We start from the raw sequence: 14,388 nt of genomic DNA on the forward strand, positions 1-14,388 counted from the left end.
GTTTGATGTGTTAGCGTACTGAAAATTTGGGTAAACTACATCATTTATCATTGAACTTTATTTTTTTTCTTATTTTATTCATTGTACTTTTAATTTTTTCAATTTACTCATTAAATTTTTTAATTATTCCTATTTTGGTCTCTCTGAATTATTTCATTATTATTTTGAAATGACATGGTATTTTTATTATTATTATATAAAAATATAAATTAAACCTAGATGGCGGTTGATGGTGACGAGAAGGGACGGTGATTATTTCATTTTAAATTTATAATAAAAATATTATTTTATTATTCCTATTTTGGTCTCTCTGAATTATTTCATTATTATTTTGAAATGACATGGTATTTTTATTATTATTATTTAATATAAAAATAATATAAAATTAAACCTAGATGGCGGTTGATGGTGACGAGAAGGGACGGTGATTATTTTAAATCATTTTAAATTTAATAATAATAAAATATTATTTTATATTTTTTAAAAATATTTTTATATTTAATAATATATAAAAATTTAATGTCATAGAATAAGAATAATAAAATAATTTGTAGTAACCAAAATAGGAGCAATTCGTAAGTTCAATGACTAAATTGAAAAAATTGAAAGAACAAGAGTAAAATAGAAGAGAGTAAAATTTAATGATGAATGGTGTAGTTTACCCTTGAAAATTTTTAAACTTGACAGCATATACCGGGGAAAGATTTAATAATGTGATGCTTAGTGCGGAAGTTCTGCTGTGTCGCAATTAAAAAAATGGTGTGATTGGTTAAAATTTACACTGGTTATTTTATAACATTTAACCAGAAATATTATTAAGTACAATAACATATTAGGTAGCGCTTATATAATAAAATAAGTATTTAACCAGAAATATTATCAACTACAATAACATATTAGGTAGCGCTTATATAATGTAATAGGTAGCGCTTATATAATAAAATAAGTATTTAACCGGAAATATTATTAAGTACAATAACATATTAGGTAGCGCTTATATAATGTAATATGTAGTGCTTATATAATAAAATAGGCATTTAACCGGAAATATTATTAAGTACAATAACATAGTAGGTATCGCTTATATAATGTAATATGTAGCGTTTATATTGACTTATTTTCTAACTAAACTAATATATTTATACATGTAATATTGCAAATTTACCTATTACATTATAAAAAGTATCGACAAACTTAAAACGTATCGATACATTATGAAGACCTATTTTCTCATAAAATCGGTATATTTCTACCGGGTACATTGTAAATTTATCTATTACATTGTCATTATCGGTTTCGATATTTTTGGGATCGATACTTTTAATAAATGTATCAAAACTTTATGCGTGCATCTCGTTTGACATTCATTCTGAACAAAATGTATCGACACTTTTTAAATTTGTTTCGATACATCTCATAAAACCGGTATATTTATACCCGTTACATTGTAAATTTAGCTATTACATTATAATTATCGGTTTCGATGTAATATATGTGTCGAAATTTTTAGAAAATGTATTAACACATATCTTTAACTATTCTCTCATTATAATATAATTAATGATATATTATTTTTATTATAATAAATAATAAATATAATTTATAATAATTTTATTTAATAAAATATAATAATCATAATTTTTTATTTATAAAATTATAGATATATATTTAATAATAATATTGATATAATAATATTAAATAAATTATTATAATATTTTAAAAATAATATTATTATTTTTTTAATAAATAATATCATTTTTTTTATATTTAATGTTTATAGTTATATTGTAATTATGATTATTTTTTATCACTTCGTTATGATTTTTTTTAAATTATATTGTAATTATATATATATTTTTTTTTATTTTTTATTAGAAAATTAATATCGAAATAGAAATATCGTGTCCTTTTTTTCATTAGTTATATTGTGGCAACTTACAAACTAAAAAATCTTTTGTTATTGTTGGGCATAACAAAACGGGTAAAAATTACCTAAAACATTATTATTTCTACTTAAAACATCAATGTTTTTTAATATTTCCGGTAAAATGCCCAACAATAACAAAACCGGCAAAAAATAACAAAACCGGTTTTGTTAAAATAATGATGTTTTCGATAATTTTTACCGGTTTTGTTATTGTTGTATACCGGTTACATTGTAAATTTACCTATTATATTATAATTATTGGTTTCGATGTAACATATGTGTCGATACTTTTAGAAAATATATCGACGCGTATGTTTAACTATTCTCTCATTATAATATAATTAATGATATATTATTCTTATTATAATAAATAATAAATATAATTTATAATAATTTTTTTAATAAAATATAATAATCATTTTTATTTTAAAATTATAGATATAATATTTTAATAATAATATTGACATAAATAATATTAAATAAATTATTCTAATATTTTAAAAATAATATTATTATATTATATTTGATGTTTATAGTTATATTGTAATTATGATTATTTTTCATCACTTCATTATAATTTTTTTTAAATTATATTGTAATTATATATATATATATATATATATATATATATATATATATATATTATTTTTTTATTAGAAAACTAATATCGAAATGGAAATATTGTGTCCTTTTTTCATTAGTTATATTGTGGCAACTTACAAACTAAAAAATTAAAATTAATTTGTATAATTTCTGTTTACTAATTTTATCATTAAAAATCTATTTTTACCGGTCGGTTTTGTTATTGTTGGGTATAACAAAACTGGTAAAAATTACTTAAAACATTATTATTTCTACCTAAAACATCAACGTTTTTTAACATTTCCAGTAAAATATCTAACAATAACAAAATCGGTAAAATAATAACAAAACCTGTAGCGCTTTACCAGTTTTGTTAAAATAATGATGTTTTCGGTAATTTTTAATGGTTTTATTATGCACAACAATAACAAAACCGGTATACTTTATCCAATAAAATATCAAATAATAACAAAATCGATAGAAATAATGATATTTTCAGTAATTTTTACTAATTTTATTATGCACAATAATAATAAAACTGATACCAATTTTTTTAGACAATAACAAAATTGGTACCATTTTTAGCATTTCCCCATGTTCACCATCATTTGTTATCTCTGATGTCATTCACTGATAATATTTATTTTTTATTCGTGCTTATTTTCAGCCATCCTTTGAGAAGGCTTTGTTGCCTCCATCTTTCTTTGAACTAGGTTTGGAAGATTTAGTTTCATATACAGTGAGCTTTGTGCACAGGGAAAGCCCCCGCCGGTCATCGATGCTGCCGACCTTCAAGAAAATCCGGAGGTTGTTGATCTTTTCTAACAGGATACCCTGGAAGATCTTACTATATAGAAAGCCTGTTTTATACTGCATATAAAATCTTACTATGTATTCGGCTGTTATTTTTCAAACCTTGAAATCTGATACGTTTTTTCCATCTTATTATGTACGGGATACCTTTCGCGGCCTTTGTAAGGATTTGGACATTCCTTTTCAAGATGCAATGCTCAGGCATGTGGAAACTTATTTCCTTCTAAGTTAAAACCTTCAAATCTATTAACTTGCTCTTCAGGCTATTCAATTTAATTAACTCAGGTGTAAAATCTGATTCGGGTATGTTTAATACTTCTAAAGTTTTTCCATGTATCGGGACAACCCTTGGCGGGTTATATCTTCATACTCATGCCTAAATATGTGTAAGGCTTGGGTACTTTAAAGAACATGAAGCGTCGAAGCAATATAGATAATTAAACTGCCTTTCTGTGTGACAATAGCTGTATTTCTATTATCGTACATACACGTCTTTTCTTGTATGTGTCCCTTATTAAAATTCTTGGCAAACACATCACTTTCACTAGAATAAACAGTCCAACGCAGCAATATATCACAATTAATATGCAATGATTTGATTTTATACAATTAATGACTTTGTGGTCGAACATTGATCAGATGGGAAGCTGGTCCAAAATCATTCGATGGTTTGTGGGCGCCATGGTGGTATAAAAGTGTGCATAAGTCGACATGTTTTGCACCCAGGAGAAAGTACCCTAGGGTATGTGACCTGTTTCAATATTTTCATTTTGCATAATGAATTGTAAACCAGTTGCTTATCTTGAAACTCCATATTCATCTTGTAGTTGAAGTGTCTACTCTCTTTTAAATTCGTGTTAATGGAACTAAGGTGTGAGTGTAGGGTATGGGTATTTGTAATGTTTCTAAGCGTTTGCATGTATCTGGAGGGATCCTTGGAGAGTTGTATCCTGACGCCAGACAAAATAACGATTATCATGTAGGCTAGTTCCAAAAGATGATTCAAAAGAGAAAATTCTCCCAAAATCCAGAGAAAAAAAGTCTCTAGAGTTTAATAAAATATTATAAAATCATAACTGTCAAAAATCAGTCCACAAGCCGGACTGTTTTAGCCAAAAATCTTGTTTATCGGAATTTTACCAAAAAATAGCAAAATCCCGAAAATCACTCTAAATTGAAATTTAAAATAAAATAAGCAATCTGCAAAAAATCCGGCCGAAATCGGATCTAAAATGACTTCTTAATTGACAATCGAAATATTACCATAAATAGTAAAAAATATCTAAATCTAGTGATTCGAATGGGAAAACGGCAGAATTTGAGGTCAAAAAAGGTCACATGGAGCGTAGCTCATGTGGACAGCGTGAGCGTCGAAAAGAGCTTTTCGGATTGAGATCTTATGCGAGATTCTAACACCCGTAGCCAAAGTTATGACCAAAAGACTGAAGCACACTTAAAACGGCCCCAATGAGGAACATATCACAATCAATTACTACCTTTGCGCTGATCTGCCAACTCATGGTATCTCAGCGACATCAAGGTGCAATCTGACAACACAGCATCATCTGTCTCGGATCCCTCTGCATCATATCCCCGTACTCATATGTATATGTATCGGATACTGGTACTTCAAGCAAAGTAAATAATTGGAGTATCATAGTTAAATTGTATTTATGTCGTTTATATTGATAAGCATAAGCATTCATCCTTGTTTATCGCTGTAATTGTGATGCGTATATAGTGAGTTATATTTCAAGTCTTGATGCGATGAAAATAGATTATTTTCGGTAAGAAACAATTCCTGAAATTGTGTTTTGAAGGCTGACAATAGCAGTTGCTGCTTTCATGACAATGTAGTTGACCCTTGTGAGCAAATCTCTCAATCATCTCGATTATGATAGTTCTTTTTTTTTTTAACTGTTGGTAATACGTATCTTTAAATTCGTTAGAAGTGTTTAAATCATTGAAGAAGTGTTGATACAATTATGATTGATCTTGTAAATGTTTTCAGCCATTTCATTTCTCATTTTATGATGTGTTGGAGCAAAATCTACCTTTCTATAACTTGCTTAAGTGCAACGTGAGGCAGACATCATCCCTGTTAAAGCCCTTACCGGTTCCTGATCTTCCAGTTCCCAAGAATGCAAAGCTGCTTGCTTGGGTTGGTGATGAGATTCTACCTCGCGAGAGTGCAAAGGTCCTTAATCCTGGAACCATTCTCATCTGTTGTCCATTGACTTCAAACTTTCCTTTATGATTGTTAATTCACAGGTACATTAGGTTTCTCATTCTTGCAATGCATTACCAGGTTTCAGTGTTTGATTCGGTTGTACAAGGGAGGGACTCTGATTTTACGATGGAAAGATATTTAAGTTCGAAGAGCATTTAGATAGGTTTGTGAAACCAAATCCTTAATGAATTCCCTTTATTAAGAACTGCACTAGTATTAATCAAGACAGTTTCCAAGCAAAAAAAAGGAAAGAAAAAATCCGGACATTGTTGGCCTCACTCATTTCCCCTACGTATGATTGATTTGTATGGGGAAAGATGAATGAATGACACATAGGCGAACTTTGGTTAGTCCTTGCTGCTAATGCCTGTTGGTTGCTTGAATTCTTCTTTGGGTTCATTTTGTTAGGATGTTTGATTTTGCAAAGGCTTCTGTAGTAATATGTTGTAGCATCATTGCAGATCAAAGAGGCTATCTTCAGAACGCTCAATGCCAATGGAATGTTCGACAATACACACATTCGATTAACACTTACTCGTGGGAAAAAGTTATGAAACATTTTTACCTTCTCTCCATCTCTCTGGGTTAAAAACCTAGGATGTGTCTAGTTGGCGATTCATGAATTCTTAGTTTGGTCTTGAGATTTTCTTCACTAATATGCTATACTCACAAGTCACATCTTGTTCAGGTTACTTCCGGGATGAGCCCTGCATTTAATCGATATGGCTGCACTTTGATCGGTAAAGCAATGTTTAAGTCCTTTATATACTGGAGCGACATCTTAAGTTCTTATATCTATTGACATATGTATATCATATTCGCTGCAAATTCTTACCACACTTGGAATGTGCTGTCGAATGTTATTTCTTTTTGCGAGTAATATAGTATGTGCTATTGTGAGTTGTAGATTTTCAGCTGATATGCCTAATGTTGACTGGAAAAAAATGCAGTGCTTCCCGAATGGAAACCCCTGGTTTACGACAGTGAGAGTGGTATAGAACTTGTTACGGCTACTACACGTCGCAATTCACCAAATGTAAGATTCTTTGAGTCTTTTCTTGTCACTATTTGCTACTTGCTACAAAATATATGAGAACATGTTGCGACAGGTCTTGTTGATTCTTGTGCGATGAAATGCTAGGTGTTTGTTCCGATTTAATAGTAGTTCCCTTTACAAAATTTTATCTTCCTACAAACCAGCAGACTTTGAATAATTTTTCATCCCTTTCAGAATTTGGACTCGAAGATTCACCACAATAATCTTCTGAATAATATACTGGCAAAGGTATTGTCCTATGCAGGACTTTGATATGTTTTTATGATAAATCTTAGAGCAGATAATTTTCTAATATCTGATGTACGATTTAAATACCTGTTTTCATTCTTTCATGCTAGTCTAGCAAGTTTTACCATCTTAAAATGCTTATGGCTGTATTATCAACTGACCAACCGTATTTTGCCAGAGGAACTGTATTAAATTTCGGATTTTCTTACTAGAAAACTGCAATGGACTTTTTTTCTCTAGGTCGACAGAACATCCGAAGTGTATTTAGTTGCTAAAAGGATTTTATTTTCAAGTCATGTGCTTTAAAAGTTGAAAATCTATAAACTGAAAAACATTCTTCTGTTTCGTGTTACAGTTTTTGGTCAAGAAAGGCCGTGTTTTGACGCCTCATGCGGATTATTGTCTTCCAGGGATTACTCGAGCAACTGTAAGTTTCGTAAACATTTGATTGTGCTGTAATTTACGTCCTGGCGGGTGAATCTCATAACTTCCTGATCTCAAGGAAACAAATAACCACGAAATGTTGTTCAATATTTCATTCGACCAGAAACGATACAGTGATATGCCCCTTGCTGTTCGAATTGCAGGTCATGGAACTTGTTGAAAAGGAAAACTTTGTCCTAGTGGAACGAAGAATTAGCTTATCCGAGTTCCATACAGCAGATGAGGTTTCCTGTTGTTTTTCAGTCGATTTTACATATATTTATACCTTGATTGTCAATATATATTTTACATGTGTTTTGAGTTTGATGATGATGATGTCCTGCAGGTATGGACTGCTGGAACAATGGGAGAACTCAGTCCGGTTAGTTAAACACTCAGTCCGGGAGAACAATGGGAGAATATTTCTTTAACAGGTCGTGAAAATCGACGGGCGCATTATCGGCGATGGTAAAGTCGGGCCGGTTACTCAGAGATTGCAAAATGCTTATAAAATCATGACAGAAGACTCCGGAGTGGTAATACCAACCAACTCCCAAAAATGAATAACAAAAAGGTTCCTCTCTTTCGTATCATTTCCCTGCTTAAAGGATTAAAACTTGGTTGCAGGAGAATTAAACATCTTAATGTTAGAAAAGGGGTTGATTTATTTTCTGTTTGTTTCCATGGAAAATTCTTGTTCCCCAGGTTGCCATTGTTGGAAAGCGCATCTCGAGTCAGATGATTGTTAGAGAATATGGATGCATGAACTTGTCTTCAAGTTCTGCTGTTCGGTATGGAACTGATTGTGGAAAACTCGGGTAAATAATGTTTCCCAATAAATTGTGAAAGCTTTTTAAGCCATCTGTAATGAGCAATGTCATCAGTGTTGAATTGTGCTCTTTAACATGTTCACATTCATGGCTAAAATACTTTAATGTTGTTTTATGGTATTTGTGGAAGTTAGTGTGGTAACATATGTCTCTGTCTGTGTCTATTTAAGTAAAGGCCTCTGTAATGGACCAGTCCGGCCGGGATATTTGCTCTGTACCGTATCCGTTGGTGGAAGCATCGAACCGGAATAAGATTAAAAAAAAACATAAAACAAATGGATTCTAAACCTTGATTACAAGTTTATGTTTCGAATATAAGAGCTGGATTATACTGGAATCTTCATGGCTTTAACCCTAAAAAGAAAAAGAGATGACTTCCATCGTTTTGCACGTGATCCTTGTAAGCATAGCGCGCAATATTCAATATTCAATATTGAATAGGGTAAAAAAGAAATCAGTTTTTTTCCTGATTAAAGCTAATGGAGTTTTGTTCGCTCATAGTCATACATTCATGTGGAAGCCTCTGGTGCTTACATTACATGTCAGTAAAGCACATGATTCATTGTTGAGTGACGAATCGCATAAAGAGGCACCTATGAAACTGCTTGACATCCAAGGATGAAAGAATTATCCAATTCTCAACTATAAAAAGCTTCTCATACAAAAGTTGGCTGCACCCATAGCAGTGCCCCTTTTTATTTAACTGCCTCTGTCTCTGCACCTTCCCATTCCCTCTGTATTTTTCTCAGCTTTCCTCTCGCCAACAAAGAAGCTTTTGCCATGGCCGCCTCCTCTCTCAAGCAACGTTCCCAGTTCTTGTTTGTGTTTGTTCTCGCCATTTTCTTCCTTTCTCATCCTGTTAATAGTGACGGTACTCTCTCTCTCTCTCTCTATATATATATATATATAATATCTGAATATTATATATGTTTGAAATTTGATGTTTTGACTCTCTTTTTTTTACCATCAATCCAACAGATGAGGCAGAGCATCTACTTCAAGATCTCAACGATTTCAGGACATCGGTGAATCTGCCGGCATTCACCAAGAACAAAAACGCTCACTGCGTCGCCAAGAAAATCGTGGACGAAATGGACGATGACGACCATCCATGCACGAACCCCAGCAGTTCATCATCAGGCAACAAAGGAACCAGATTATCCGACTATCCGAGAGCCGTGTCCAAGTGCCACATCGATACCAACACCACGAGCGGTGCCGTCGTGCTGCCCGTCTGCGTGGCGAATCTGGTTCCCACGCTTGTTTTGACCAACTTCACTCGTACCCATTTCTCTAGATACATCAACGATTCCAGCTTCACCGGGATCGGAATCAGTTCCGAAGATGATTGGATTGTGGTGGTTCTTGCTTCCAACACCCAAAGCGGGAGCCTCGCCAGTGGAGCCTCTTCTCATGGATTAAGTTATTACGTGGTGTTTTTGCTGTTGGGTTTCGTTGCTCGTCTTAATTTGGTGTGACCATTGCCTGGATTTCTTTGTTATTTTTCTTCCGGTTTGTGATTTAATTTGTGGATTTCAATTTGTATGAAAAAGTTTGCTTTGTATTTTGTTTTTGTGTTAAAAAATAATGTTTATCGTCCGGTGGAATTGTTAATTTAATTTTTATATATTATTTTTTATTAGAATGAGTGAATTCAAGATTTCGTTTAATCATTTCATAATAAAATTTTTATACTCTTATGGTATGCTTAAATTCGTAATTTTAAGAAATAACAATAATATCTTAATTATTAAAATCATATCTTTTATTTAAACATTCATAATTTTAATTTTAATTTTAAAAAATAAAATTATAATTCATTAATTAAATAATATGATTTTTTAGGATAAAGTATATAAATAGTCCATGAACTTCTAGGGTACTTGCATTTTGGTCAATAACTTTTGAAATTTACAATACAGTTATTAAATTTTTAGTTAATTTTCATTTTAGTCCCTACCGTTACCCGTTAGTTTTTTTATGACATAACAGTTAACCCCGTTAATTTTCCTTCTTCTTCTTCTTCTTCCTCTTCCTTCTTTCTTCTTCTTCTTCTTCTTCTTCCCACATCTGAACGGACATAACAGGGGTCGGGCTGCACCATCATCCTTAGTTCAACTCATTGGTTTGAAACCTTTCATTCACGATTGGCCTGAGCTTCCGGAACTTGACAGCCAATTTTCTCCAGAGGGCCCAATTTTAAAGGCACAAAAGCAAGCGGCCGAACTGGTTGGATCATCTGAGACATAGTTTCTTGTTGGAGGTACCACCTGTGAAATCCAAGCTGCAATACTAGCAACATGCTCCCCAGGAGAATATTTAATATTCTACCTCGCAACTCTCATATATCAGCCATTTCTGCCATGGTATTATCCGGTGTCATACCCAAATATATTATCCCAGAGTATGATTGTCATTGGGATATTACTGGTGGTGTTACTTTATCACAGATTAGTCTCTAAAATATTTAAAGTTGTGTAGTAGCTAGCGTTGTACTTAATGTCGCTGATGGTTGAGAAAACTTTAAAGTATATATTTTTACAGATAGAGAAGCAATCCAGGAATTGCATATGGAAGTCAAAAAGTAGCTGCAGTTTTCATCATCTCGCCCACTTACCATGGTATATGTAGCGACTTGGCTGACATTTCAAAGCTATGCCATTTGTATGAAATCCTTGTGATTGTTGGTTAGAAAATCCGGGTACACCAAGCATTGAAGTTCCTGGAATATTTGTGATAAGGTTTTTAGTTTCAAAGGCCAAATATAATGCATTACTTAAAATGATAGAGCTTTGAATTATTTGAAGGCATCTACAGATTCTTTCTCTGTCTACAACATTTCCAGACAAATGAAACAGCTTGTGAAGAAATTTTCGAAATATTGAAAAGCTTCCCCACCAAGATTTTCTTTAACGCCATTGCTAAAAACCAAAGAAAATAGAAAACGCAAATAACAAGAAAAAACAAATTTCATTGAGAGTGTGTGTGAGGAGAAGAAAGAGAAGAAGAAGAAGCTGCGAAGTCAGAAAGTTAACGGGATTTAGTGCCACGTCAACAAAAACTAACGGAATTAACGACAGAGATCAAAATAAAAATAAACTAAAAGTTTGATGATTGTATTGTAAATTTCAAAAGTTGAGTGACCAAAATACAAACATCCTAAAAGTTTGGATACTATTTATAAACATCCTAAAAGTTTGGATACTATTTATAAGTTTACCCTTTTTTAATAACTATTTGATAATAATCGTAGAGTTACTCTAGGATTTATTCCGGGAGAAACGTCATATTATAGCATTCCCCTTCTTGTATTTCAAATATTATTATAATTGATTTTATTCATGATTAATGTTAGCAAATATGTATTTTTAAAATAAAAATCATACCATCTTTGGAATGAAATTGAAAATTATACATTCATTGTATATCTAATTTTTTTTAATATCCGAAAACATTTAAAAATTAATCCAATAAAAAAGCTCTTAAGTCCGCGTACATGCCGGCGGCGAATGCATTAAAATCTCGTAGGGGTTAAGTGTATTCTATTGTTTTGTAAAAAATATTTTGCAAAAAAAATAGTTTAATTTAGTTTAATGTGTTAGGTAAAAAAGAAAAAAATTATAATATTTACATATTTATTATTTTTAAGAAAAAAATTAAAATTTTAGACTATATTCTTAAATTTTTGGATCCATTGATACATGCATGCGCGTGATAGAATAATATTACCTTCCAAAACCATGCATGCACGTGTTATATTTTTCCCCTCTTCCCCTTGAACGTTCCAATAAGAACTCAACCAAAATGGCTTCCAAACACCCCATTAACAGCAAAAAATTACCCACTCTCCAATTATTATTTCTCTCTTTGTCCTTGATAATCTTCATTGTATTTTCCAAATCAAGTTACAACATTCTCGATGCACTTACACTCAACACCGAGCCTCCCGTACAGCTCAAAAATCTCGATCTTCTTCTTCAACATGAGATTTTGTTGCGGAAGACGGCTATCGAATAAAGCAAAATCACAACTGATAATTTGAAAAAATAAAATTGAAGATAAAAGAGACTCAAAATTTACGTGTAAAACCCCTAAATAATATAGGATAAAAACTACGGGCAACGGTAGAAGAATTTCACTATGAGAAAATAGGAATTTCAACTTCTCTCAATCTACCAAGGAGAAAACAATGATAATTATCTCTTGATAAAAAGGAGAAAACAACTCTCAAGAAACTCTCTAAATTCTCTCTAGTATTGGAACAAAACTAGAATGCTTTGGATGATTTTGAAGCTAGAATGCTTTGGGATGATTTTGAAGCTAAATGAGCTAGAGTATTTATAGTAGAAGCTTTAAGGACTAATCTTGAAAATACCCTAAATTACAATAACTAAATGTGAGATTTTGCCATGTCATTTTTCAACCATTATTAGTGCCAACTATGAACCATTATTGTTGCCAACTTACAATGCATTATGAACCATTATTATGCATTATACAACTATTATTAGTTGTATGACAACTAATAATTTTGCATGACAACTAATAATCTCCCACTTGAAGATTTGATTAGAATAATCATATCTTCACACCATTCTTTCTACCTTGTACCTTCATGTTGCTTACATTTTTGACAAGCCACAAGAGGATCGACACCAGGTAAACTTATCAGCGTTGATCGCCTTCGTCATGGAATCTGCTATGTTGTCTTTGGTATGGATCTTCTGCATATCTACTGTCCCTTCTTCCACCTTTTCACGAATGAAATGGTATTGAACTCGTATATGCTTTGTCCTTGAATGAAATGTTGGATTTCTTGCTAGATGCAAGGCGCTTTGACTGTCACAAAACAAAGAGACATACTCTTGATTGTGCCCAAGCTCCTCCAATAGTATCTTCAACCAAATTGCTTCTTTACTAGCTTGTGAAGCTGCTACATATTCTGCTTCTGTTGTGGATGTAGCCACAACTGACTGCAATTTTGAAACCCAACTTACAGCTCCACCAACAACTTTAAACACATATCTTGTAGTCAGAATCAACATACACATTGATAAGTAAATTTGAAGCTTCTGTAACATAATGCAATATTTGAGGTCTATTTGATGTATCTCAGGATCCTCTTTATTGTATTCCAATGCTCTTTGCCTGGATTTGCCATGTACCGACTAACCACTCTCACTGCTTGTGCAATGTCTGGTCTTGTGCATATCATAGCGAACATTAAACTTCCCACTGCTGATGCATACGGTACTCGAGACATCTCCATCATCTCTTCTTCACTGCTAGGACTCATACTGGAGGATAATTTGAAGTTAATAGGAAGAGGGGTAGAAATTGGCTTACAATCTTGCATGTTGAATCATGACAAGATCTTCTTTAAGTAATTCTTTTGTGAAAGTCAAATCTTCATATTACTTTTGTCTCGGTGAATTTGCATCCCTAGAATATTGTTTGCTAATCCCAAGTCCTTCATTTCAAATTCTCTAGCCCGTTGTGCCTTCAATTCTTTACTATGATCTTTGTTGGGTCCTGCAACCAACATGTCATCCACATACAACAGTAATATAACAAAATCGTTATCACCAGACCTATTGAAATAAACACAAGGGTCTGTATTAAGTCTGTTGTATCCAAGACATATAATGAAGGAATCAAATCTCTTATACCAACACCTCGGCGCCTGCTTTAGACCGTACAGAGATTTGTTCAACCTGCAAACCAAATTCTTTTTTTCTTTTTCTTCAAAACCTTCAGGCTGGAGCATGTAAATCTCTTCTTCAAGATTTCCATGAAAAAAAGATGTTTTAACATCTAGCTGCTCTAGATGTAAGTTCAATGTAGCACACATTGCCAAAACTACTCGAACTGTTGTTAGTTGAACCACAAGAGAAAATATTTCATTGAAATCAATACCTTCTTTTTGAGCATATCTTTTGACCACCAGTCTTGCACGATACCTCTCAACTTGATCGTCACCATTTCTCTTGATTTTGAAGACCCATTTGTTACCAATTGGCTTCTTTCCTTGTGGTAGTGGCATAAAGTCCCATGTATTATTTTTATGAAGGGCTTCAATTTCTTCTTACATCGCCATCATCCACAGTGAAGCATCTGAGCTATTTATTGCCTCATTGTATGTTGATGGCTCACCGTCCTCTATTAAAAGACAATATGCAATATTACCTTCTATAACATAATCTGAGTGCCAATTGGGACGTCTTCTCACACGATCTGATTGACGAGTTATTGGAACTTCATAACTCTCTGGTTCTTGTTCATCATGTGCTGGTTCTGC

At 32.5% G+C, this 14,388-nt stretch overlaps 1 protein-coding gene and 1 pseudogene across 1 annotated transcript; both read left to right on the top strand.

The window, feature by feature from the left end:
• Nucleotides 1–395: 395 nt before the first annotated feature.
• LOC120153759 lies at nt 396–7,823 on the top strand (annotated as a pseudogene).
• A 961-nt stretch (nt 7,824–8,784) lies between these two features.
• Nucleotides 8,785–9,654, top strand: LOC120153875 (uncharacterized GPI-anchored protein At3g06035-like). Its single transcript, XM_039165741.1, has 2 exons — nt 8,785–8,961; nt 9,069–9,654. The coding sequence occupies exons 1-2, from the start codon at nt 8,871–8,873 to the stop codon at nt 9,566–9,568; spliced, it is 591 nt and encodes a 196-aa protein (XP_039021672.1). The 5' UTR covers nt 8,785–8,870; the 3' UTR covers nt 9,569–9,654.
• Nucleotides 9,655–14,388: the final 4,734 nt, after the last annotated feature.

Source organism: Hibiscus syriacus, unplaced genomic scaffold (assembly GCF_006381635.1).
Source record: "Hibiscus syriacus cultivar Baekdansim isolate YM2019G1 unplaced genomic scaffold, ASM638163v2 tig00111105_pilon, whole genome shotgun sequence".
NCBI classification, from domain to species: domain Eukaryota; kingdom Viridiplantae; phylum Streptophyta; class Magnoliopsida; order Malvales; family Malvaceae; genus Hibiscus; species Hibiscus syriacus.

Coding starts and splice junctions, on each gene's coding strand:
- LOC120153875 (XM_039165741.1), top strand. CDS start 8,871: ATGGCCGCCTCCTCTCTCAAGCAACGTTCCCAGTTCTTGTTTGTGTTT. Junction 8,962..9,068: donor TCATCCTGTTAATAGTGACG/GTACTCTCTCTC, acceptor TCAATCCAACAG/ATGAGGCAGAGCATCTACTT.